The 26,477-nt window shown below is 47.0% G+C and overlaps 1 protein-coding gene across 1 annotated transcript in view; it reads right to left on the reverse strand.

The window, feature by feature from the left end:
- The window catches only part of LOC102991696 (disintegrin and metalloproteinase domain-containing protein 12), a 698,539-nt gene that overhangs the window by 45,556 nt on the left and 626,506 nt on the right, over window positions 1-26,477 (reverse strand). The window contains exons 15-17 of the mRNA XM_055081255.1: window positions 18,675-18,852; window positions 14,001-14,090; window positions 12,287-12,482 (exon numbers count right to left, since the gene is read on the reverse strand). Of these exons, the coding sequence (XP_054937230.1) occupies window positions 12,287-12,482; window positions 14,001-14,090; window positions 18,675-18,852 (464 nt within the window). The remainder of the gene's footprint in view (window positions 1-12,286; window positions 12,483-14,000; window positions 14,091-18,674; window positions 18,853-26,477) is intronic.

The raw sequence follows: 26,477 nt of genomic DNA on the forward strand, positions 1-26,477 counted from the left end.
GGGAGGGGGGAGAGGGGAGAGGGGGAGGGGGGAGGGGGGGAGGGGGGAGAGGGGGAGAGACAACGAGCAACGCAGAGGTCTTACACCACGTTTCCAGCCCCACAAAGCTCCCTATTGGAGCAAGCACTGGCTTCAACGAATGCCTGCGTTTGCAAGGCAGAGACTGCTCTCAGAGGCCATGGAGGCATAAAATCTGATGGTCTTTTTACACAGCAGGACAGTGCCCGGTACAGAAGGGCGTGGAGCCAGAGAGCTCAGGAAATGGCCATTTTCAGCACATCTTCCGGTCAAGGAACGAGAGAGCCATGTACCTGGGGTTTGCGTTGCCAGAGTTCGGAGGGCTCTCGAATCCTATCACAGTGGTATCTGCTGAAGACTATGTGAGAAATTCAGGAAAATGTTCTCCATTCTTCAGATAAGCTGTGCCCTGTGAGGGGCCCCGGGACTGCCTTCCTGCCCACACCGGTGTCCTGTCTGGGCTCTTCCTCTCACATCAGCCAGGACGCCAACTTCCCCAAGCCCAGCTCTGCCCCCTGCCCTTCTCTGCACCCTGCTCTGGGGAGGCTCCGCGCGCCTTCCAAGGTGACAATGTCATGATGGGCAATGCTCGCCTCCTTCCAGGGACCAGATGGTGTTCTTATTACTAAAAAGTCCATCTTTCTACAACCTGATTCCTCATCAGACACGTTCAGCATCTCATTAAACAAACAAAGCAGCAGACAAATCAAACCAAACAAAACCCCTGCAGCAGTCGAGACCAGCCACAGGTTCAGCCATTGACCGCTGCACTGAGTTGCCCCCATCCTGGACCTCTTATTTTCCCATTCTCTGTTTTTTTTAAAAACCATTTAAGAGAGTCTCCCAAACTCCTCCCATAGGGCATTTCCCTGAACTGGACACAAGTCTCTGTCCTAACGAGATTAAAAAATGGGCAAAAGAACTGTTAAGACATTTCTCCAAAGAGGACATTCAAACGGACGACATCACTACACATTAGGGAAATACAAATGAAAACAACAATGAGCTATCACCTCATGCCAATTATGGTGGCTGTTATCCAAAAAAAAAAAAAAAAAAAAAAAAAAGATAAGTGTTAGTGAGGATGTGGAGAAAAAGTAACCCTCATACATTGTTGGTGAGAATATATACAGCCACTGCAAAAGACAGTATGGAGGTTCCTCAAAAAATTAACAATAGAACTATCATATGATTACCAGTTCAACTTCTGGGTAAATATCCAAAGGAAGTGAAATCAGGATCTCAAAGAGATACCTGCACTCTCATGTTCATTGCAACATTATTCACAAGAGCCAAGACACAGAGGAGACCAAAGTGTCCACTGACAGATGAATGAATAAAGAAAATGGGAGTATATATGTACAAGTGAATATTATTCAGCCTTTAAAAAGAAGGAAATCCTGCCATCTGTGAGAGCATGGATGAACCTGGAGGACATGATGCTGACTGAAATAAGTCAGATACAGAAAGACAAACACTGCATGATCGTGGAATCTAAAAAGTCGAATCCACAGAAGCAGAGAGCAGAATGGTCATTGCCAGGGACGGGGGGGAATGGGGAGGTATTAGTCAAAGGGTACAAAGTTTCAGTTACGCAAAACGAATAAATTCTAGCGATCTACTGTACAGCATCATGCTTATAGTTACTAACACTGTATATTTAAGAATTTGCTAAGAGGGTGAATCTTATGTTTAGTGTTCTCATCACATACACACAGAAATAATAGTCAATAAAGAGGGTGGGAGGAATATTTCGGAGGTGGTGGATATGATTACAGCATGGATTGTGGGGATGGTTTCACAGGTGTACACTTACTGCCAAACTCATCAAGGTGTACACACTAAATACGTACAGCTTTTTGTATGTCAATCGTAACTCCATAAAATGGTTAAAAAAAAGTCTTTGTTTTCCACAGCACATTCCCTTCATTCACAGCTTATTTTGATGCTGACCCTTTTCTTCTGTTGTGATGCTGTCACGGGGAATCTTATTTTTAGGCATAAGTACCCACTCACCCAACAGTGAGTCTTTTGATTTTACTTTTTTCTATTTGCTCAGTGGGTGTATATTCATGATCTCCACAACCTAATCACCCATCCTGTTGCTTGCCAAAGTGAGCTTTTAAAAGCTCTTTTACCAGGAAAAAAAAAAGTGGAGGCAGGAAGGCACACCCTAGGAATAATAATTAAACAAGTGATAAATGTTCTTGTCTTTTCTCAAACCCAATTTTGTCAGTTGACCTCAATGAGCCTCTAAACCAGCATTGACAGAGGTTCACGAGGTCCAACGTGCTTTCTCAGCTGGACTGTGAGATTCAAAAGACACGACTGAGAGATTAAGAGGTCAGTGCTACTCAGCCATAAAAAAGAATGAAATAATGCCATTTGCAGCAACATGGATGGACCTAGAGATTATCGTACTAAGTGAAGCAAGTCAGACAGAGAAAGACAAATACCATATGATATCACTTATATGTAGAATCTAAAATATGACACCAATGAATCTATCTATGAAACAGGAACAGACTCACAGACATAGAGAACAGACTTGTGGTTGCCAGTAGGGAGGGGGCGTGGGGGAGGGACAGATTGAGAGTTTGGAGTTAGCACCTACAAACTATTATATAGAGAATGAATAAACAACAAGGTCCTACTGTAGAGCACAGGGAACTATATTCAATAACCTGTAATAAACCATAATGGAAAAGAACATGGAAAGAATATCTATATATGTATAACTGATTCATTTTGCTGTACAGTAGAAATTAACACAACATTGTAAATCAACCATACTTCAATAAAATACATTTTAAAAAAAGAGGTCAGTAGTAAACCATTCTTTCTGATGCCGAACCTTTTGGGAAAACTGTTTTATATTTCCGCATGTATGGGATCTAAGAAAAACAAAAACAAATGTTTATCAAGTCTCAATTCCTTTTGAAAGGCCTCCTCCTGTTTGATTTCTAAAATCGGTGGCCGTGCTGCAGCACTCGGGGCTTGGGACTCAGAATAATGGGCTGATCTGGTGTCAACCCTACACACTAGGAGACCCTGGTCAAGTTATGGGAACTTTTGAGACTCTGTTCCCTCATTTCTATGATGGGGACAAGGACAGCACCTGACCTGAGGTGCTGTGAGGTTCAGGGAGTCCCCCAGGCTCTCAGTAAACCTGGGTTACACCGAGGATGGCCACTGATCATGCAGAAGGGGACAGCTTGGCCCCTGAACATTAAGGACGTGAGGGGAGGGGAGCTCCTCGGAGCTGACCTTGTTTGCAACACTTGCCACGTTTTAACGCTGTAATAGTTCAGGATGGTGTCGGTAAGGGCTTCACACCTGTTTCCTTCACAGAGGGGAGTCCCCGGTGCCTAGCACCTCACGGGAAGCCAATGAAGGCTGCTGAGTGACTGGGTGAGGAACTCCTGGACCCACCTTGGGAAACGAGAGGGAAGAAAGAGAATCTCCTCGTCGGAAACCCTGGGAGGTTCTGTACCTACTTTGTATATTAAATAAAAAGTACAGTCATAGCTCAAGGATCTCAGCTTCCCTGCCTCCATCTCCTCCTTACTTGTTTCAGTGAGTGAGCCTCCTGCTGCCCCGAGTCCTGTGCTCATTCTGGGCGCCCCCCCCCCCCGCCCCAGCCAGGCTGGACTGGACCTCCAGAACCTCATCACACCGCGCAGATGCCGAGCATCATTTTGAAAGAGGCAGCGTGAGATCTCAAGGAAAGACACTCGAGTTTGACTCCTTTTTATTCCACTGAACTCGGGGAACAAAGAGCGTCTTCCCTGTAATTCCTTTCCTTGCCCTTGAACCCAGAGACCCGCTTTAGATGAACGGGAACGTTTCGGCTCACTAACATGCCATTTGTTGGGCATCCCCGCTATTAGTTACTGTGCTGGGCACCGTATGCAGTAGAAGTCAGTCCATAAAGAAACAAAGCCGAGTGGGGTCTGACCAGTGAAATTTACTCCACTCTGGTATTAATTTGCCCAGTGGCTTGAACAACGCAGAGTTCTAAAGGTTAACTTTCTGTCTCTTGCGAGAAAGCACTAACTGTCTATTTCCAAGAGTTTTGTCCATTTCAGCTCTTATCCAAAACTCAAGGGAGTAGGAGATGCCACATCACACTCTACTGTTGATGTATCGGCAGGACATGTCATCAGTGGGGCACGGCAGTGACACTGCTGGCTACAATGTGGCAAAGGAAACTCACATCTGGAGGAGGAACGGGTCATGATTTCATCGGCTGCATATGCTCAGGGAGAGGCTAGATAGATATCTCTGTGAAATCAAAGACCAGAATGCATACCTGATCCCTTGTCACATAATTCCTTCATTCTTTGATCTGGAGGATTAAGGGAAAGTACACTATGATGGGTAATTCATGGCTAACCTTGATGCATAAGCTCTTTTGCATCTCCATCCTCAAGTACTTAGGGATTGAAAATTTTCATCAACTTCCATCAACTTTCATCAATACTGAGACTGCTGTTGTTTCAATGGCATGGGGGAGGTGAGTGACAGAAGAGAGGATGGGGCGGAACCCCATTTACAATGCACATTCTCATCCAGTTGACTGACATTTTCTTACCCTGAAGTCTCCATGTTGGGATGAGAATTCTTGCACGAGAAACATGATGTTTAAAGACCTAGGGGTTTAATAAATGAAACTTAAAATAAATGAAGAAGTATATAAGCAGCTGAAACTTGATCCAGATCACAATATGCCCTATTGCTGCCTCACCTCCAATTTCAAGCTGTAGGACACTGTCACGCAGGGTTTCGGGCCACCTCCTGGGGCCAGCAAGCTCCCAGCTAGAGGTTGGGCACTGCTCAGCCCCACCCGGTACCACCAGCGGCCCACTGGCCATGCCCCTCCTAGGAGGTAACCTCTCTTTATAGGAGAGCCTGTGTGTGGGTGGGGGTGGGGGTGTGTGTGGGTGTGTGGGTGTGTGTGTGGGGGGGCGGGTGTGTGTGTGTGTCTGTCCGTCCGTCCGTCCTCTGGTGGTTTGGAGCAACCGTAGAGATTTGTGAAAAGGAGGTACAGAGTAGAAGGCTTGTGATTATTCAGTTGTTTGTTTTGTCTAATACCTCTCCCATATCGCTTTTTCTAGGAACAAAACCCTTTTTCTTATGGGAAACCCATTTTATATGGTTCAGGTGAGGTTAACGTTCCCAACCAATGCCAAAGGGATGGGCATGAAATTCAACTCTGGCGCATTGAGTGTGCCCCGCCACCGGTCATAAGACTGGGTCAGTGATGGATACATGGCCAAAGCCGGGTGCCTCAGCATCTTCCTTGGAACCCAACTGCTCGAGCTGGTTGGACGAGGGGCCTGGGCTGCTGTGTTACTAGCCATCGCTGGCTGAGTCCTTCAGGGTCTCCCTCCATCACCACCTTCCCTGAGCCTGGGGACCCTGCTGCTCTCATTCACCCTGGTGGGCTGTCCCCTCTCTGCATCTATCACACTTGCTTTTGCCTTTTGTGATGTCTCGAGGCCCCTGCCTCACTGTAAAAACCCCTGTGGACTGAGACGGTGCCTCAGGCCTGCACAGAGCAGGTGTGTTCCAAGAACGAATGAGTGAAAACCACAGGGAAAGCAATTTAGGGAAAGCACATCCTGTCTCCACCGCCCTCCCCAGAGGAAGTCAGTTGCGGTTTCCGTAGAACAAAGCATCTTGGGTAAATGAACACTGTCTCCTGGTCTGCCTTTTCTGTGACTCTGGGTCTTCACTTATTCATTTACATCAAATGAAGTATTACCGTGCTGTCTTAAGAGGAAAGAAGATATAAAGTCACAAAAAGACAGACATTTTACTTCCTGGAAAGGAAAACTGTCATTCCCTCAAAGTTTAGACAAAGTAAGAAATCCTATAAGCAAGGAAACCAGAAAGGGGGTTCCGTGCTGACCTCGGGAGCAGGGACAGCTCTTGCAATAAAAGAAAAGATCATTATAGGAAACAGACTAGAAGATGCAAACCCTGAGTGCCCTGGCTGTCAGGACCTACTGGTGCCGGGAAGGACAGTGGAGGAGGGTCCAGCCAAGTGTTTCGCGTGGCTTTTGTGTGTGAGCAGCCAGCTGGCGTTTATCTTAGAGACAGAAGGGTCAATAATCTAAAAGGTGTAAATGACTTCTATCCACTTGTAAGACGTTATAAAGGTACAGATCTGGCTTCAAATCTGCTGCACTTAAAGGTGTCCGTCTTCATGAAGACGAGAGACTTCATGTCTGTCTCATGAAAAAAAGTGACAAGTTTTCTTATCACCACTACATCAATTTGCAGCCTTTGAATTCTTAATAATGGAGCTCTTAGATGTTCTGCCGTTATCAAAAGATGAAATTTAGCCTTTCAGAGGGAATTTTGACATTGTACCATATTTTATAATTCTATAAGAAGTGATGGAATTTAATTACCAGGTTTATCTTCAGAGTTATATAACAATTATATTTATAATTGTAGTTTGGAAGTTCCCGATGTCATTACGTCTTTTGAAAGAGAGATGATGACACCTTGTACTAAGCCCACAATTTACTTGATCTAATCTTTTCCTTAAAATGACGCCGTTATGCAAATGCACGCCCCCAATTCAGTCACCTCGGCTCCTCCCCCATCACTAATTTCCCCAACCCCTGTCACTAATGTCCACAGACAAAGGCATCTTCACAAGCAACTGAAGCCTGCTTGTCCTCCCCATAATCCTCCCTCTGTCTTGCTTTACCACATTGACGTTTACCTCCTAAACATTATGACTCTTGGCAAAAATCCCTTTTCTTCCCATCTGTAGCCACCAGAGTTGTGGACGATTAGTAATTGTACTGCTCCAGGTATGTCGTCATAAAGCAAACTCAGTTAAACTAGCCTGGCACATAAACACTGAATATGCCCGTAAAAATCGTCTGGCCAGCTCACACTGCATCAATCAGGCGACACTATTTTCTGGTGAGTGATAAAATAGATAGAACTAAGATATTTCAGGACTTCCTCGATGCAGACTGTTTGTGGTTCTAGACACACAGTTATCTGTAAGATTAATTTCCAGCCGTTTTCAGCGATCATGCTAGTGGTTTGGATAAATGACGTTGGCAAAAATAAATTTCGTGCCTGAAGAAACACATCCAGCTGTGTTTTGGAAGGAATAAAGGTCATGTCACATTGACAGAAAATCTTTGTGGCTATTAAGACTGAAGCGGACAGAGGGCTTAAAGACAAGGTACGGTGTGAGCTGCACATAATGTTTATGGGTTTGACATCACCAGATAAAGTCTTGAGATGCAAGATTTGCGGAAGAAAAATCACTGAGAAAAAAAAAATGTCAACTCCGGGCCAGCAAGAATATCATCAACAATAATAACTAGGAAAACAAGCGGATGAACAAAAGCCCCGAAAGGTATTCTAAAAGTATATTACTTTGCCAGTTACGAGTTGCAGGCATGTGTTTTGAATTTTCTATCATTTATTTGTAGAAAGATTTGGAAGCAGGATTATGTTATTGAAATATAATGCTGGATTGAGAAAAGTCCATCTCAAAAGGGAACAGTTAGCTGGAAGGAAGGGCTTCATCTGGTCAGGGTTTGGGTAGCCAGATTTGGGGAGCGAGTAACTAACTGACTTCCTGAATGTAACGGAGGATCCTGGCCAAGTTGCCAATGGCAAGGGCCGGCAGAGCAAGAGCTCAGCGACTCCTAGATTTATGAGTTACTGTCTTCATAGGGGGTCAGAAATGATCCCAAAGCAAACGTGGTCCTGATCCCAGAGCGTTTGCTAAAGGATGGGAAATGAAAGATTGCAAATGCATCCCTGACAATAAGTTTTCCTCTTCTGAAACATGAAAAGCTAATTCACAGCCACCACTGTAACACAGCAATACGCTGCTCTCAGCCTGGCACATCCAGCTGGCCGTGACCTGGCCGAGGAAGTGACCTCTGCCCCTGGAACTGTGACGGTCACATCCCGACTCTACTGCAGGTCCAGGCAAGAGTACGCTGGGACTGTGGGAAGTACGTCACTCTGGCAGACCAGGGCTCTTGGTCAGCATCTCACAATAGCACGACATCGTTGAATCGTTAGCAAATGAGAGAAGGGGGTAGCAGACGGGGTTCTCTGCGCTCCAGGTCACAGCCCAAGCTCTGGACAAGCAGAAGTGCCCGCAGTTCCCCGAGATGGCCGCCCTGGTCCTGCGCACCTTGGCCCTTGCTGTTCCACACGCAGGAAGTCCCCTCCTCTCCCACCCCGGCAATGACCACTCCAGGGCAACCTCAGCTTGGAGCCTTCCTGCTTGGCTCCCCTATCCCTTTCACCCCAGGCTGAGCCCCCTCTCTCTTCCCACCAGATCTCAGCCCTCCCCACGGCCTCAGGCACTGCGCAAGCTGCACGCTACCGCATGTGATATATACATGTAATATACTCACATATATGAAATAGATAATAAGCTATGCTGGAGGACAATGATATGCCCGTGCGGTAGACGTATGACTCTTCCCACTTTACAGACGAGGTACAACAAGGTTGAGTAACCTGCTTAAGGTCACCGTGCCAATAAGTGGTCTGTTCAATGCCTATGGTAGCCAGAAAATGGTCCCCCAAAGGGGTCCATGTCCTAATCCTTGGAACCTGTGACTACGTGCCCTTACTTGGCAGAAGGGATTTTGAAGATGTGCTTAAGTTGCGGATCTTGAGATGGGGAGACGATACTGGGTGATCTGGTCCGATATAATCACAAGGGTCCTTACCAGAAGGGGGAGGGAGGGTCAGAGTCAGAGAAGGAAATTTGACCACAAAAGCAGAAGTCAGAGAGAGACAGAGATTTGAAGATTCTGTGCTGCTGGCCTTGAAGGTGGATGAAGGGGCCAGAGGCCAAGGAGTTGCAGGCGGCCTCTCAAAGCTGGAAAAGGCCAGGAGACAGATTTTCCCCTAGAGCCTCCGAAGGTAACGCTGCCCTGCCAGCAACTTGATTTTAGGACGTCTGACCCCAAGAACTAGAAGATGATAAATCTGTGTTGTCGTAAGCCACTGAGTTAGAGCATACACAGGCAACTCACACAGTGCCCTTGAACCGGACAGTGAGGCTGCCACACTGATATAAGGAAAGGAACACACCACAGTTGCAAAGGGGGTGGGTGAAGGCCCTTCTAAGAAGCCCCCTGGTACAGAGGGCCACTGTACCAGTGCCACAGCTGGTGGTGGCACTAAGTTCTCTGCTCTCCCGAGGAAGTCTGTGTGGTGGCTGGAAAAACTAAGAAGGGGTTGGCCGAGGTAGACGGCACCCCAGGAAGTCACCAGCCTGAGCGGCTCCCCCAGGCCTGGTCCCCGTGCAGGTCGTTTCCAGGAACTCGGAATTTCTGACGTCAGAGATGTTTAGTCTATGTGCCATGGCCCTCTCACGGCAAGCCCACCGTCGCCCGGGCAAAAGCGTCCTCAGTCACCAGGGTGAGGATGGGAGGGGAGAGAAGGGGCCGGCCCGGAGCCCCGGGGCGGCAGCCCCTGCTCTCGGGGTGGTGCAGTCCCCGGGGTCCCCACCGTCGCTCACAAGGATGTTGAGGGTTCCAAGCAGGTAACTCCCCGCTGCTTTTGAAAAGCTCAGCCTGTGAGTCACGCGGTCAGTTTGTCCGCCTGTCTGGGTCTGTCTCTGGTCAGGCAGCTCGAGAAGGACTAATTTGGATGAGATAATGAATACCAGCCTTGGTCACCATGAATCAGAGGCACGCAGCCAGCTGAGTCACTCGGTGGTGGGAGCTCAGAGAGGACGGCGGGGCTCCATCTGACCTCACTCTGAAACCGGGGCCAGACGCTCTAATACAGCAGGGCACCAAAGACCACATTTCACTCCAAAAGCTCAAAGTGCTGTGTGTGCTCTGGCCGTGGAATGCTCCTTGGAAGGGAGTGTTATAAGATCCCCTGTAACTCGAGAAGGGGAGATTACCGAGTCCGGAGAAAGGCTGGGAAGGGACGGCCACTAGGGATGCTTCAGGCCATGAAGATTTGGCCTGCAGCAGGAGTCACTGTCCCAAAGTGACCCCACTTGGCTGAAAGGTGTCAGAAGTCACTAAGCCATTCAGAGCCCATACAACCACGTGACATGTGTACAGTGAGTGCCTACTTTGTGCTTGTCACCGAAAAGCTTTTGAAGCTGTAAAGCCCTACCTTGCCTGGGCCCTCCTGCCTAGCCAGGGAGGAGGCCAGGGCCCAAAGACAAAGCACTAAGGCTCCAGGCACCACCAGCTTCTCCTTCCACCTGCCCAAGCACATCCGTGACACCTGAGGCATTGGAAGAACTCTCCAGAGAACGGGATAAATGGAGGCTGTGTTAGCCCTTGTTGCTGCATCCAGGCTGCTCTCTGCTCCCCCAGAAAGTTCCCAGTGCACAGGGCATCTTTGGCTCGGGGGGGTGGGGACTGGGCTCCATGACTGGCCCCAGCCCCAAGAAACACCTGCCCTGTTCTCCACGCTTGGGTCACCGCCCTCACGTCACGCTGAAAACCCAAGCTCTGAGGTTTAGTCATTGTTTTCCGCCCTCGTTTACTTCCTTCGTCACCCCTAGACCCAAAACCTCACCATAAAGTCTGGCAAAGGCCCGTATCGGACTTCTCTCCCCTGCAGAGCCTGAGCTTGCCCGGCCCTCTGCCTGGGCCTGGCTGATCACAGCGCCCTTGCCACAGCTGGGGCCTCTGGCCAGAACCGAGGTCACCCTGCCACCAACGGGAAGAGGGAGAAGAACGACAAGATAGTTCGGGCCACAGTTTTGGAGAACACCCTGCGGGATTCACTGCCAGGATCCTCAATGCAGGAGACAAGCGGCCAACCCTGGGGTGACAAGCCCAGGCCCCGGGCTGCCCACCAGGCCCTGGATCTCTGGCCCCAGAAGACGGGGCAGTGAAGGAGAGAGAGACACAGGGGACTCAGTCTTGCCCCTTTCACATCTGTGCATCCATTTAATTCTAGAGCACCTGTGGGGCTTTCGTTCACTGGCTCTCTGGGGTGACGGCACAGTGTGAGAACTACACCTGGGCTCTGGGTCACAAGGACCTGGGTTCAAATCCCAGCCTCACGACCTTGGGAAATAACTTCCAGCCTCTGAGTCTGAGCTTTGCCTTCCATAAAGCTGTAGTCATCGTCTCTCCCTCAGGGGTCATGGGAGAGTTACAAGGGCCAAACCATACGGAGCCCGGGCCCAGCGGCCCATGCCCGGGAAGTGGTGAACAGTCTCTAAGGGATCCAATCACGCAGCGGCCGCTTCCTGGCCACCTTCCCACCGGGGTGCTTTTTCTGGAACACACGTGTCTGTCACTCTGCCTTCAAGAGCCACAAAGGGGAGCTTCCCTGGTGGTGCAGTGGTTAAGAATCCGCCTGCCAATGCAGGGGACACGATTCGAGCCCTGGTCTGGGAAGATCCCACATGCCACGGAGCGACTAAGCCCGTGCGCCACAAGTACTGAGCCTGCACTCTAGAGCCCGCGAGCCACAACTACTGAGTCCGCGCGCCACAACTACTGAAGCCTGCGTGCCTAGAGCCCGTGCTCCGCAACAAGAGAAGCCACCACAGTGAGAGGCCCGCGCACCGCAACGAAGAGTAGCCCCCTCTCGCCGCAACTAGAGAAGGCCCACGAGCAGCAACGAAGACCCAACGCAGCCAAAAATAAATAAAACAAAATAAATAAATTAAAAAAACCCAAAAACTTGAAAAGACCCTCAAAGGTGTTCAGGGCCCTTAAACATCTGTCTCCGTGTTCTTCCTCTGGAGCCCGGGCCTCCCACTCTGGGGCACCCCTCTGCACATCCTTCCCCATCACAGACTCACACGTCAGGTCTGCCCTGGGCCTTCCCAAGGCAGCCCCCCGGCCCCCCAGCAGCACTGCCTTTCTCTCCAGCACCCTCTGCCCTCGGTTGGGGTCCTCGCTTGGGCTCTAAGAAGCACTAACACAGTCAGGGCGGTGGTGGAAAGTTCTGCTGTCTGTCTGCCCGACTCCCTGTTAAGCCGTCTGAGGGCAGGGGTCCTGGCTGGTTTATCCCTGACCCCACGGGCACACAGTAGGTGCTCACACATCTCTGGCTGGACTGGACTGAGCTCCTTGGGGCGGGCTCTGGGCAGCACCCACTTCTCCGTGCCCAGTGCCTGGCAGGGCCCCGGTCCCACCAGAGAGCCAATCGCTCCAGCTGAACAGAAGGAAGCTTTTTCGAAAGCGCGCTCCAGGAGGGACGCTCATGGAAACAGAGGGCGGGCTCCCTGGCCCTGGCCCTCTGCACCCACGTGGTGGTGGCCACGTACCTGGTCCCCAGAGGGTGATGCACTGCTGCTCGTGGGTCTGGCAGATGCCGTTGTAGCAGTAGCCGTCCACCCCCTGACACGGGTGCCCATCGTGCAGGTACACGTTGGCCGGGCAGTGAGGACTGGCCCCCGTGCAGAACTCCGGGAGGTCGCAGGAGTTGCTAGAGTCCCTGCACGCCGTTCCTGCAGGTTTCAGCTGAAAGGAGAGGGCCGTTTATAGCTCGTGACTGCGGGAAAGGGGGAAGCAGGGTCTCAGCAACGCTCCGGGGGTGGATAGGAGCAGGACCATCCTCTTGTAGCTTCACATAGAGGGGCGAGGATTTCAAAGGAAGCTCCCTTTACCGCAGAGAGAGCTCATTAAATAAACAGTCTCGCTCTGGGCTCCGAGGTTCACCTTTCCATTATGGGGGGTAACTAAGATCAGCCTCTTTTTAATTTCATGCAACATCAGGGTTTTCTGGTGAGCAGACAAGCTGGTTGCTGGCACCTGGCACCTGGGGGGGGAGTGGGTGCTGCCTGATGGACCCATTGATTCTTAAGAACAAGATCTCTGGTCACCAACACCATCATGTGTTTTAAGAAGATGTTTGCGCTTAAAGCGTTAGCCTTTGTGGGCAAGGTGACAAAAATAATTCCAAGGGCACACTTACAACGGCGATTTTACCTTGCCATCAAATCATAGAGCTGGAAACCTGTCTGTAGGACTTTACAGGCGCATGTAGAGAAGTAAAGCAAGGGAGCTGTACAGGATGTTAGGAGCAACCATGCCAAACAATGCCTCATCTTTTTGCGGTTGAAGAACTTATGGCTCAGGGTGGCCTGTCTGAGGTTACGCAACCAGTGACCTCTCCCACCCCCAAAGCACCCTCCAGCCACCTCCACCACCAGCTGCTGTGTGCAGGGGGTGTCGGCTTCTTTTAACCTTCGTTCGCCATAAGTGAATCACAAGTAGGAAGGGGATGAAGGATACTTTAAGCTGAATGTAAAACGTCGTAATACACTTCTCAAACACTGTGCTCTACTTGGGTCGCTAAGAGGGAGTTTCCTGCAAGCAGAATGCCAAGATCAATTGCTTAATTAAAAGGAAATAAAACTCTACCCTTGGCACCTTTGAATCAAAAGCTCAGGCTTTAACTCTGGCAGATCTCAGCTCTGAATAATGAGACAAACAACGGAATTGCCAAAACGAATGCAGGCATGGTGGCAGAAAATGGCAAAAGTATAAAACTGCCACTCTTGGCTGGGCTGGGTCAGCCGGCACCTTCTGTTGGGGGCACGTCAAGATCAAGATGGGTCAAGATGTGGACACAAAATTCCTGGAAAAATCCACGCAGCTCCTCACCCAGCAGGCAGATGTTCTTGGGATGAAGCAGAGGGACCCAGCATGCGTCCCCACAGCACTGGGGACCGGCTCTCAAAACCTTCCTCCAGTAGCGGACCCGGAACAGTTAACGTGGAGCTGGAGTTCTTTGGTCTACTTACCTTTCACCTCATAAGTAGATAATTTATCGCAGATGACTTAGCATTAGAGTATGCATTTCACATGAAGATTGGAAGATAATAAAAATAGGAGATAGATGGTACCAACTTGCGTGATAAGGATTACAGTTTCCGCAGCAGCGAGTGCTAGGAAGTCGCCCTGTCCAACTGCTTGCCCTGCACCACTGTGGAACCAGCTGGCTGCGCGGGTGACCTCGGGACCAGGAGGACTCACCTGGCAGTTTTCACAGCACAGTCCGTGTGCGCAGACGGCATCTGGCTTCAGGGTGCAGGTGGTGGCGTTGCAGCAGAGATTCAGACACTCCTGGAGACGGGAATGGGTTTGACAGGGTCACATGGCACAGATACTCACAGAAAGCAAAGGTCACACCTTAAGTGACTGAAGAGGGAAGAAAGAACCAGAGGGCCTGGCTCTTGAGATGAAAACTAGCCGGACTGAGGATTATCTTCCTCTGGAAGAAAGCAGAGCTTCTGGTAAGTGTTTATGAACTGCCTGGGAGTGCGTGTCCCTGGGAAAAGTCAGTAGCACTCAAGCATCTTTCAATGATGGGGTGAGGGACCCGGACAGGAAGGCTGGCTGGCTCGGGAGGCCATTCATGTCAGCAGCGGGTGTGTGTGTGTGTGTGTCTGTGTGTGTCTGTGTGTGTGTGTGTGTGGACTGCTGGCCTTAATGCAGTGAATCCTTGTGTGTGTGTGTGTGTGTGTGTGTGTGTGTGTGTGTGTGTGGACTGCTGACCTTAATGCAGTGAATCATTACCAGCATCACTGGAGTCCTATGAACTTACTTATTTAAAAATCTACATAGATGCATACAAACTTTACCCTTCAAAGACTGATCCAGAGTTTAATCTAGAGCATACTGGCCAGAAATGAAGTCAAATCAACTGTGTTTGAAACGCAGTTCCCTGCAATCCAACCAGACGTCGTAGCTGGACTCTTGCTCAGCACAGGTGGCCTGTCTCACCTGATGAGACCCTCCTCAGGTCAGAAATGCACCTCAGAATGACCAAGAGGTGGGAAGGAGATCCCTGGGCTGTGCCCATTGATCTGCAAAGGATTTAAACAGATCAAACAGTAGCTGGATTGTCCTCTGTGAGATGAACACGAGACAGGAAGTGAACTCCTTTGTTATGCAGTGCTTCACAGCCACCTAATTTTTTCTAACAAAATGAAACAAGAGATTGATACCTTTTGCTTAGCTCTCAACAAAAGGCCTATACATACATATCTACCCAGTAGATTTATGACATCTTGTGCTTTAGAACATTCCAGTAACTTGGAGTTTACACATTTTAGAAGAAATTGGTTATCATTAGAAAGAAGAGTTCAATAGAGTCTTCAGGGTTGAATTTACCAATGTCCTTTTATTTAATACGATATGTGCTGAAGAATTTATATACTATGGCTAGAGTGAAGCCCATCACATACTATTTTAGTAGTATAATAGCTTACTCCCCAAAACCATCTTCCACGAATGAATTTATTAGTATCATAAATGCAATGAATAAAATGTTGATAATCCAGACGATTTATGGCTCACCAGATATCTGAACTGTACCCTTTGTAAAACTCTACGAATGATGCTCCCTTTTACTGTTGGCTCCTATTATAAATACATCCCAAATTATTAAATTTTAAATTTACTCAAGGACTTTATAAACATCCGGAGTGGGTAATATATACAATAAGATAAAACTGCCAACCAGAAGTCATAGCTTTCAGGACGGTAAAGGTTTCTAACTCATGGACTGACGATCCTAAAACATTTAGGAACTTGTTTTGTTGTTTTTAAACGGAGGCCATCGGTGGCCCTCCTGATCAGTACCATCACACGTACAGCAGTGTTGTCCTGTACATCATGGTCTAAATGGCTCTCCTAATAACACATTAGCCAAATTACAGACTTCCTTGCACTTCTAAGTTAAATCAGCCATCCTAAAACTGGATCCTAAGATCCTTTAAGAACTAACTCCCACCCCACCAAATCGCTAAATAATATACGCAGCGGTTCAAATGGAAACGCAGCCAAGTAGAATGGTTTTGACTTCAAAGGGGATTGATAATGTGAGAGAGATAACTAAGTTTAAAAGATATTTGCAAGCTCCTGGCGTCCTATTGCCTTTAAACAAGGAGATAAGGCTGCTTTCCCAACCCTATTAGCTTGGAAGAATGAGCAAGTTGTCAGGAAATCCTCATGGTGGATGTAAATCCAGGGCCCTGGACAGAACGCTTCTGCATTCATTTGCCTTTTAACTACCCAGAATCTATTCCTTCCGCAGAACTCTATTTATCAGAAGAGACAAATTCTTCATCTGTTGGTGCATTTATTAGTTTAGTACTCAATAGAGAAGTTCAGCAGAGCCAACGAACACTCAGTCTCCAAAGAAGAAAGAGTAATGAATGAAGCCATTAGAGAATTCTCAGCAAATGCCCTAATTGTCATTCTTGGGTTGTAGGTAGTAGACAGAGATTCTTAATCACAATGAACTGGGGTTAAGACAATAAGGCACCTTCTTGAAAATAGTGGCCATTATTTCTGGGAGCAAGGGAACAGAAACTGGTTCCAGTCATGAGCTGGGGCAGTTGTTCTGACCCCGTTTACTCACTGATGTGGTGACACTGGAGGTCTTTATGGTCCAGGGGATGCGTAGGCCAATCTGAAACAAAGGCACGATGGATATTTCCAGGGCCTGAGCACTGAGTAGGGGGTAAAGAACCCAGGTTCACAGGTCTGACTAAAAGTTTTGGTCAGCTTGGAAACTGGGAAATGGGCTTTCATACCCTCAGACACAGTTTGAGCTTAGACTTTAAAAAGAAGTTTAAAAAAAAAAATGAAAGAAAACTAAGAATTGAGGCAAAAGGCTTGCCTGCGACTTTGAAAGATTTCTTGGAAGAAAGAACTTTGGATGAGGAGAACGAGAGTTCTCTTCAGATAGCAAGAACTTCTCCTATTAAATAAGGACCCTAAGCACAGAAATATACAGTTGGGAATTACACGGAGGGAGAACACAGCTCTTAACGTAAGCAAAGAGCTTGAGTTCTTCAAAGCTGTCCTGCAATGAGCTGCCTGGAGAGACAGTAAACACCCTGGGAAAGCTGAGTGACTTCTTGATGGAGGTAAAAGAGAAGCCCACAACACGAGGCTGGCGAATTTCAGGCACTCAAGCATTCGCTGACATGATGGTGGCGGTGGTGATGCTAGTGGTGGGGTTGGTGGTGATGGGGTGACAGTAGTGGTGATGATGGTGGGGTGGTGGTGGACATGTTAACAGTGGTGATGGGGCGGGTGGCAGGGATACTGGTGGCAGTGCTGGCATATGGAATAACCGATTGCTAATAGAGTCATTGCAAACCTGAGAGTTCATGGCTCCAGGAAGAGCTGTCAAATTTATTTAGATTAACAAACAATTACAAGGAGTTCAGATAAAAGATAACCATTTCAAGCCAACACGACCCCTCCTGAGAAATAGGACTAATTTAAACTAATTTTGTTGTTTTCTTTAAGCAATGAGAAAAAGTCTCCAAGCAATTTCCGCTTTGCATAACCCATCCCATGACGGTTTCAAGTTTTCCTCTGCTAATCTGAAAAAGAGTTTCTGTTAGGACTTAGGACTTTGTTCCTGCATAGTAACCATTCTCTACACACTGTGAGCAAAACTGAACGCCGCCGTGGACAGCACTGTGGCCTTGGATGAATCCTGATTTTGGCAAGGGCACAAAAACACTTGATCAAACCACCTTTGCAAGCCCCATCCCCTAGAACTTATATTCACTCCCAATATTCTTACAGAAATGGTCAGATGGAGACCAGGATCATTCCTGCTGATGTGGGAAAGCTCAGAGACTTGGAGATTGGACATGATGAAGGTTCTATAACCGGTGGTTTGTTCGGTGAACACAGGAATTTGAGGGACGTCCCAGAGTCTCAGCACAAGTTCCCTTCCATCCCTGAATCCCCCTTTCAGAGCATCCCTCCAGGGCATGCTCTTCCTAAGCCCTCATCAGGCTGGTTTGTGAATTTAGCTAAGCCCATCTTGAACTTGACTACCACTGCAGCTTGCACAAGCTCTCAGGGAGGGACTCCCACACGGAGACAGCCTGCTATACAAACGAGTGGCTTTGATTTATTCTAAATCAACCTCCTTCAAGTTTGGAGGGGGTACTTCTTTCACCAGGTGGTCTCACTGTGTCCTGTCTTTCTCTTTCCTTCCCAAGATTATTCAGAGATTTAAAAATGGCTGTTATAATTTTGATGTTGATGAACTTTATCTTGGGCCCTACAGAAATGAGAAAATGTCCTGACACTGGCTGGAAAACAGGGTTAAATACGCCTTTTGCTGGATACAAATGTTCCCCGCTTTCACTTATTTCTTCTGAAAGCTAACAAGCGGACAGGCAGGAGCCTGGGCGCCTCAGGTCGTCCATACAGAGGAAGCTACAGCAGCAGGAGCAGAATTTCAACTTGGGAAGAAGCTCTTGGTTAAAAATGAACGCTGCTGATTCAAATTCCCCCCGGGTGCACACCTTACAGACGACAGAAAGGCTTGGCACTCATGAGCCGTTTGAAGGCATCATTCCAAGGCTTGCTTCTCTGTCAAACTCAAAGCTAAATGCTTTTTCGTTGCTCTTGTCCTCATCAGGCCTACGCCACTGCGTCCTTCAACAGAGAAGATTCTTTATCTTTTTAAACCAGTGACACAACTTATTCTATGCAAAACTTAAAATTCAAGAAGGCCACCCTGGCTTATGAAGTTTGTTCAAGGTGGTCATGTAGGAGTTTTCCATCCTGCATTTCTAGCACTTTCATTCTACCGCACAATTCCTGCAAGTTCTGCTTCTCGGCCCAGCCGCGAACGCGAGACAAACATTCTGGAAACGTCTCTCTCACCTCCACTTCCCCACAGTCACACTCCTCTCCTTCTTCGACATATCCATTCCCGCACTTCTGGCCCCCGAAGGACTGCGTCACTTCCGGCAGGTTAAAGAGGCACATACCCATGCCCTTCTCGAGGCTGGCCTCCAGGTCCTTCCTGCTGCAGCTGCTGAATACCATGGGGAACGGGTACCTGCAGGGAAGAGCCAGGACGTCAGTCGTCAGGGCACTGAAAGGCCTCGCGCATCCTTCTCGTGCGGCTGTGCGTGGTACCCACGGGCACCATCTGCCTGGGTGGCCACTCTTAGTCTCAGTGAACAAAGGCTTGAGCGGTGTAAAATGAGGCACCTTCGACTACACCCTGAGGTCCAATGCTGAACAGTTCCAACACCACTGATGAGGAAGTGCTTTATCCAAAAAGAAATGACCTTTGGATGGTCTTGAAATCAACAACTTTAGATTGTGTCTCATTACAGACGACATTAATAGTTCTGTGTGAAATGATATAACGGAAAGTGAATGCTTAGGATCTGTAGCTTGTAATATGAACGCTACCTACGTTCATATTGGAAAGTACAAAGATGAAAAAAGTACATTTAAGTCTTTAAGCCATTTTGAGTTTATTTTTGTGTATGGTGTGAGGGAGTGCTCTAACTTCATTGATCAGAAAGGCCATCATCAAAAAGTCTACAAATAATAAATGCTGGAGAGGGTGTGGAGAAAAGGGAACCCTCCTACACTACTGGTAGAAATGTAAGCTGGTACAGCCACTATGGAAAACAGTATGGAGATTCCGCAAAAAACTAAAAATAGAGCTACCATATGATCCTGCAATCCCATTCCTGGGCATATATCCAGAAAAGATGAAAACTAATTCAAAAAGATACGTGCACCCCAATTTTCATAGTAGCACTATTTACAATAGCCAAGACATGGAAGCAACCTAAGTGTCCATCGACAGATGAGTGGATAAAGAAGATGTGGCACATATATATTGACATACAACGGAATAAGAAAGAATAATGCCATTTGCAGCAACATGGACGGACCTAGATAGAGATTATCATACTAAGTGACGTAAGACAGAAAGACAAATATCATCTGATATCACTTATACTTGGAATCTAAAAAATGATACAAATGAACTTATTTACAAAACGGAAACAGACTCACAGACATAGAAAACAAATTTATGGTTACCAAAGGGGAAAGGCGGGGGGAGGTAAAGTAGGAGTTTGGGATTAGCAGATACAAACTACTATATATAAAACAGATAAACAACAAGGACCTACTGTAGAGCACAGGGAACTATATTCGATATCTTGTAATAACCTGTAAGTGAAAAGAATCTGAAAAAGTATATATAACTGAATCACTGTGCTGTACACTAGAAACTAACGTAACATTGTAAATCAACTATACTTCAGTTAAAAAAAAATAAGAAGGCAATCATTACCCCAAGGGAGGGGGAAGGTACAAATGACTGAGCTCATCAACTCCACGGCTTCGCACAGACACAGTCCCCATGGTGGGTCAGGGCCGGCTGGTACTGGTTTGGGCCTATAAAGGGCAAACCACTGTCTCCCCAGGCACAGCTCTAGAGAATGGAGGTGGTCAGAAGTGCAGGTCCTGCCCTTTGCCTTGAAAAACCAGGGCTACCTAGGGGTGTGACCAAGTTGGCCAACTTCCCTGAAGAGCTTGTGCTCCCCCTTCCATGGTCCGGAGGGGCTGTGCCACCCTCCTCGCTCCTGGGTGGGCTGTGGGATAATTCTTGGTGATGGGATTAGCAGAGGGGAAATGACGTGTGTCACTTCTGGCCGAAGGTAGTTAAATAGCTGTTCCTTCCTTTTCCCCTGCTACCAGCTGTGCTCAGACCAGGCCAACGTCCTAGGAGGGGGACGAGCCAGACACAGCACCTGGTCCTGACTCACGGACAGCACAGAGCTCCATGGCGTCACATGCAAGGGAAACACATCTCTATGACGGTAAGCCCCTGGAAATTAGGGGTTTGTTTCCCACAGCAGCTAGTGGTCCCTAACGCATATAAAGCATCTGACTCTCTTTTACGAATGCGTTTTCCCAGGTCTTAGGCAGAGATTATCACAAGGGCTAAGCACACCAGAAAGCCAGGTTTTATTACTTGGTGAGGAAACGGGACTTGCTGACCAGCAAAGCCCAAGCACCCTCTCCCATGAAGACAGGATGACATTATAATTGAATCCCAATCAATTGGCCAAACCAATGTGTGCTGCTAGGTTTCCCTGAAGACCGCAGACTAGCCACCATTCGATGATCGAGTCTGGCAATACTTCAAGATCATGATGAGCTCCAGGGCCAAACTGGTAACACTGCACTATCTCCCCAAGTGTTTTCTATCAATCTCAGGTTATTAACTCTGAAGTATAATTCTAATCTACAAGCAAATTAACACATGCAAGTCTTGCTCTTGGATACAAAGACAAGAAACCAGGACTTAGCTGCAGTGCTGTAACAAAGTTCCTTTCGAAATCTTTATAACTTTCCTGGGCAGACAGATTGATCGTTCCTGGTTTCAGAAGTGACACTGAATAGCTTCAGATGATGAGCCACAAGAAAAAGTGTCATTTTGTCCACTTAGAAGAGCTTTGGGTTGAAAAGATGACAGTCTATCACACAGGGAATTGAGAGCAGTTCTTCTCTTTGCAGTGGAAGAGATGGAATCTTCTCCAGTGTAAGCATTTCCCAGGACGCCTCTATCTCAAGGCCTGACCCAGGAGACTAAACCTCATTCTCACTCAATGATACCCAACCAGGTGCTGTGATGAACTCTGACCAGTTCATTCTGGGAGGGCTCTGATTTCTAGAAAATGTTGAAGTTAATTAGGAAAGACACAAGGATAAATTGTAAGCCTCGGGAATGGTTTATAAGCAAGATTAACAGCGGTTTATAGCAAGATCAACAGAAGCCCAGTGAAAGAGGGGTATCAATCACCCTGCTTCCCAAGTGAGAAGATGCCCACGTGCGTCCGGGGATTAGAGGGCTGAAACCAGCTCCAGGAACAGCTCTGACGGGCCCTCCCACCTCACTGTCTTTCAAAACAACAAATACATTTTGGGTTTTGGGGGGGATTGACATTTTAAAAAAAGGGATAGAAACAAGATGAATGAGATCAGTTTAAGTCCAGGATTTAAAATTCAGAGTATTGGGGAGAGGAGAACAGATCAACTGTTAGCCAAAAAACGACTCTTTTCGTGTCTGTGCTGGAGGTGGTCAGACAGAAGTCGAGTTATCTGCGTAATAACACGTTTCTAGTTCTCTCAGTTTTTTCCTATTCTGTTGAAGGACAAACCCCAGGTGCTTTTAAAGTTCTCTCTCATTTAGAATCATGGAGGAATAACATCCACCCAATTCACAGCTTTCCAGCCTTGCTCCGAGGAACAGCGTCCAGGCGCTAATTCCTCGAGGTGCCTCTGCTGTAACAACACAGCAGCAATGCTCTCCTCGGATGCCAAACGAGGTGTGGATGAGCTCGCCGACACTGAAACTGACCCGTGCTCACCATCGCTCACAACACGGAGCCGGGCCGCGCAGCGTGTGACCCGATTGCACCAGCAGGACGCCCGCCTTCAAAGTCAGTATAATTAAAACCTCCAGCAGCTGCCGGCCATGGCTCACAGCTCCTGCGCCAAAAGCACATGTGAATAGGTCCTCTTTCCCTCCACTCTGGGCCTTTCTGACTCGCTCAGAGTGACCCCAGGGAGGCCCCTTGGGAAGGCCAGCGACCCTTCCGCACACCTTCCCGCCCTCTCCGCGGACTGGACCGGTCAACACTCCCACCTCTACGCGAGGATGGAGAAACACCTCTGCCATCCTCCATGACCTCTCGATGGCAAATGGCAACGTGTCCAAGGAGCATTTTGTACCTGCAGAGTATCTTTACTGCCTCCATCCTTTCATGATTTCTCATCATGGAGAACAGGTGACTATTTCTCTCTGATAGAATATTCCTGAGCCCTATTTGGGCATTTAGAGAAAGTCAGGCTTTAGGGGAAGAAAAGAAGAGTCACCTGTCACTCATCATTCAATTATTCTGCAAATATTTATTCAATACCTACTACGTTCCAGGCGTTGCTCTAGGCTTTGGGGAGATGGAATGAATAAAACATACACATATCCTGGCCGTGGTGGAGCTTGCATCTAGTGGGGCAGGCGAATAACACAGAAGATAAGGGAATCAATTACCTATTAGAAAGGAATGAGCATTGACGAGAAAAATAAGACAGGCCAGGGGGAGAGGATGTGCGAGGTGCTGACCTTTCAGGGAGGGTGGTCAGGGAAGACCTCACGGAGGGGAGGGCATTTGGGGCTCTCACCAGAAGGATGTGAGGGAACAAGGTGGAAGAACATCTGGAGGAAGAACATTCCAGGCAGAGGGAGGAGCCTGTGCAAAGGCACGAGGGCAGGCGTGACTGGCCTAGAGGACCTTGTTCAGCAGAAAGCAGCTGGCTCTTCTTTCAGTAACACACACCCAGAGGGGTGACCCCCTCCCCAGAGAAGACCCCTAAACCCTTGGAGGTCAGGCTGATGGCAAAAGACTATCATGGAACATCATTAAATGGGGGAGGGGAGCTTTGCCCTGCATGGACCAAGCACTGATAATGGCTGAAGGTACTTTTCATAAGAATTTCAAACTCTTATTCCCCTACACTTTTTTTTTTTTAAGCAAACTAGTTTTGATTGACAAGCAAGGGTCTGCCCATCATCTCCCTTCTGCTGGGATCATCTTGGTTGATCGGTGTGTAGGAAGGAAGAAGAGCGTCACTAAAAACTATATCTAACCTGATGGCCCTCCCTCAGTAAACAGAATTCAGTGATCTAAAATGATTTCATGCAAATCAAAACTACACTGAGATACCACCTCACGCCGGTCAGAATGGCCATCATTAAAAAGTCTACAAATAACAAATACTGGAGAGGGTGTGGAGAAAAGGAAGCCCTCCTATACTGCTGGTGGGAATGTAAGCTGGTGTAGCTACCCTGGAAAACAGTATGGAGGTTTCTCAAAAAAACTAAAAACAGAGTTGCCATAGGATCAAACAATCCCACCCCTGGGCATATATCCAGACAAAACTATAATTCAAAAAGATACTTGCACCCCTATGGTCATAGCAGCACTATTCACAATAGCCAGGACCTGGAAACAACCTAAATGGCCATTGACAGATAAATGGATAAAGATGTGGTACGTATACACAATGGAATACTACTCAGCCATAAAAAAGAATGAAATAATGCCATTTGCAGCAACATGAATGGACCTAGAGATTATCATACTAAGTGAAGTAAGTCAGAAAGACAAATACCATATGAGATCACTCATACGTGGAATCTAAAATATGACACAAATGAACTTATCTATGAAACAGAAACAGACTCACAAACAGAGGACAGACCTGTAGTTGCCAAGGGGAAGGGAGGGGTGGGGGAGGGATGGAGTGGGAGCTTGGGGTTAGCAGATGCAAGCTATTATATAGAGAATGGATAAACAACAAGGTCCTTCTGTATATGCACAGGGAACTATATTCAATATCCTGTGTTAAACCAGAATGGGAAAGAATATAAGAAAGAATGTATGAATATGTATAACTGAATCACTTTGCTGTACAGCAGAAATTAACACAACATTGTAAATCAACTATGTTTCAATTAAAAATAAAATGATTTCAAATCAAGAGATAAGGGAATTTTATGATACCAAATATCAGAGTCCTGTAATTACAACAGAATCCTAATTTACACATATTTAAACAACCTTTTACAATACGTCTAAGTGGTCACTGGTTGCACAGTGCCTGGGGCACGAGAGATAGCACTCATTGTTGGCTTAAGGACTCAATGAGCGGTTCATTGGCTTGCATGAAAAATGCGCCAGTGGACCTTGAACAAGACATGGAATCCACTCCCCAGCACGGTGTCAGGATCCACAGACAGGATCTATCAGCACAATGGTTACTCAGACGGCTATTTCTCCAATTTGCCCCCACAAAAGAATGCCTCCAGGGAAGTGCCTGCTCATCACCCTGCTTCCCGGATACCACCTCTGCTTCTGAACTTTTGATGATAGCAGAATGAAACTTTGGGGATAGTATGTTCACTACTCCTCCATTCATCCACTCACTCACTGGAGAAGTAATCATTATATTTAAAGCTCTGAGGAGGATCCTATGATGATTAAAATATGGGCCCAGCCCTTCCCACTCTCCCCCTGCTGGACCTTTGCCAAGGGAACTATGGGACACACCTACTCCCCACACCGCCTCTCCATCCATACTAATAAAATATTAGAAATACAATACATTCACATACATAAATGCATCATGCATATTCACATATAGAAATTATATAAAATATATAAACATATATAATTCTATTGAACTGATATACACGATACATATTTATTTTTTTGGAATAACTATTTGAGAGCCTGCTTTAAGCTAGATGATACGATGGGTACTTTTTCATAGTAATATTTTCTTCTTCTTTATACTTTCTTTTTTAAATTTACATTTTAAAACAACACAGTGAGATAGGTATTGTTATTCCCATTTTGCAAATGAGGTGAAGGGACTTGCTGAAGAGTTCTCAGTTAGGGGATGGCAGAGACTAGATCTGATCCCAAGTTCAGTTATTTAAAAAACTTATGTTCTTCACTACAGATCTCATTTCAGCCCTGGATCACCTGCAGTAAACGCTTGAAACACGGACAGAGATCAATACAGCCTTGATGTGCTGATTTACATACGAAGGAGGAATCCTTCCATCGCTCAAATCACCTGCCTGGATGAGAGCCCCTCAAAGTGTGGTCCCAAACTCAGCATCACCTGGCAACCTACCAGAAATGCAAATGTTCAGACCCCATACGGACCGGCCGCCTGAGGAAAAATCGGGGGTGGGGTCCAGCAATTGTTTTAACAAGGTCTCCAGGTGATTTCATTTTAAATTGAGGTGAAATTCACATAACATAAATTCACCACTTAAAAATATATAATCCCTCGGCTTTTAGTACATTCACAGTGTTATGCAACCATCACCACTGATTCCAGAACCTTTTCCCGAGTCCCCAAAACAACCCTCACCCCATGAAGCAGTCACTCCTCATACCCTCTCCCCCGAGTCCCTGTCAACCACTAATCTGCTTTCTGTCTCTCTGGATCTGCCTAGTCCAGACATTTCATATACATGGAATCATCCAATATGTGACCTTCTACGTCTGGCTTCTTTCACTCAGCATGAAGGTTCATCCACGTTGTGGCACTATCAGTACTTTATTTATTTCAATGACTAATATTCCCTTGTAAGTAAGACTACATCACAATTTGTTTATCTATTCATCAGTTGATGGGCCAGGTGATTTATCAAATTAACACTTGGGAACAACTGACCTCAGTTTAAAATTCAAAGGTTGTAAAGATCATATATGGACAAATCCACACCTATTTGTGTAAACAATAAGAAATGCAAACTAGGTGCATTATAGGTCAGCTTTCTTGCACTTAAATTAGAAATAGTTCTATTTTCCCCTGTGGTTCCATTTTCTGAGAAAAGCTCGAGGTACAGCGTTTTGAAACCTCACGTGATTGCAGGCACGTCCTAGAAATTCCATGAGAACCTGTCTCTTAAAGCCAAATTCAAATCACAAATGAATGTTTCAAATATCTTTAAGTGTTAGAGCAGGTTAACTGATTAATCATCGTACTCTATGCTAATTAAGGTACCCGCAAAGGTTCTGACTGTGAACAGAAAGATGTTTCTGTTCTGAAGTTCCTTCCACTTGTCTC

Source organism: Physeter macrocephalus, chromosome 20 (assembly GCF_002837175.3).
Source record: "Physeter macrocephalus isolate SW-GA chromosome 20, ASM283717v5, whole genome shotgun sequence".
Classification (NCBI taxonomy): Eukaryota; Metazoa; Chordata; class Mammalia; order Artiodactyla; family Physeteridae; genus Physeter; species Physeter macrocephalus.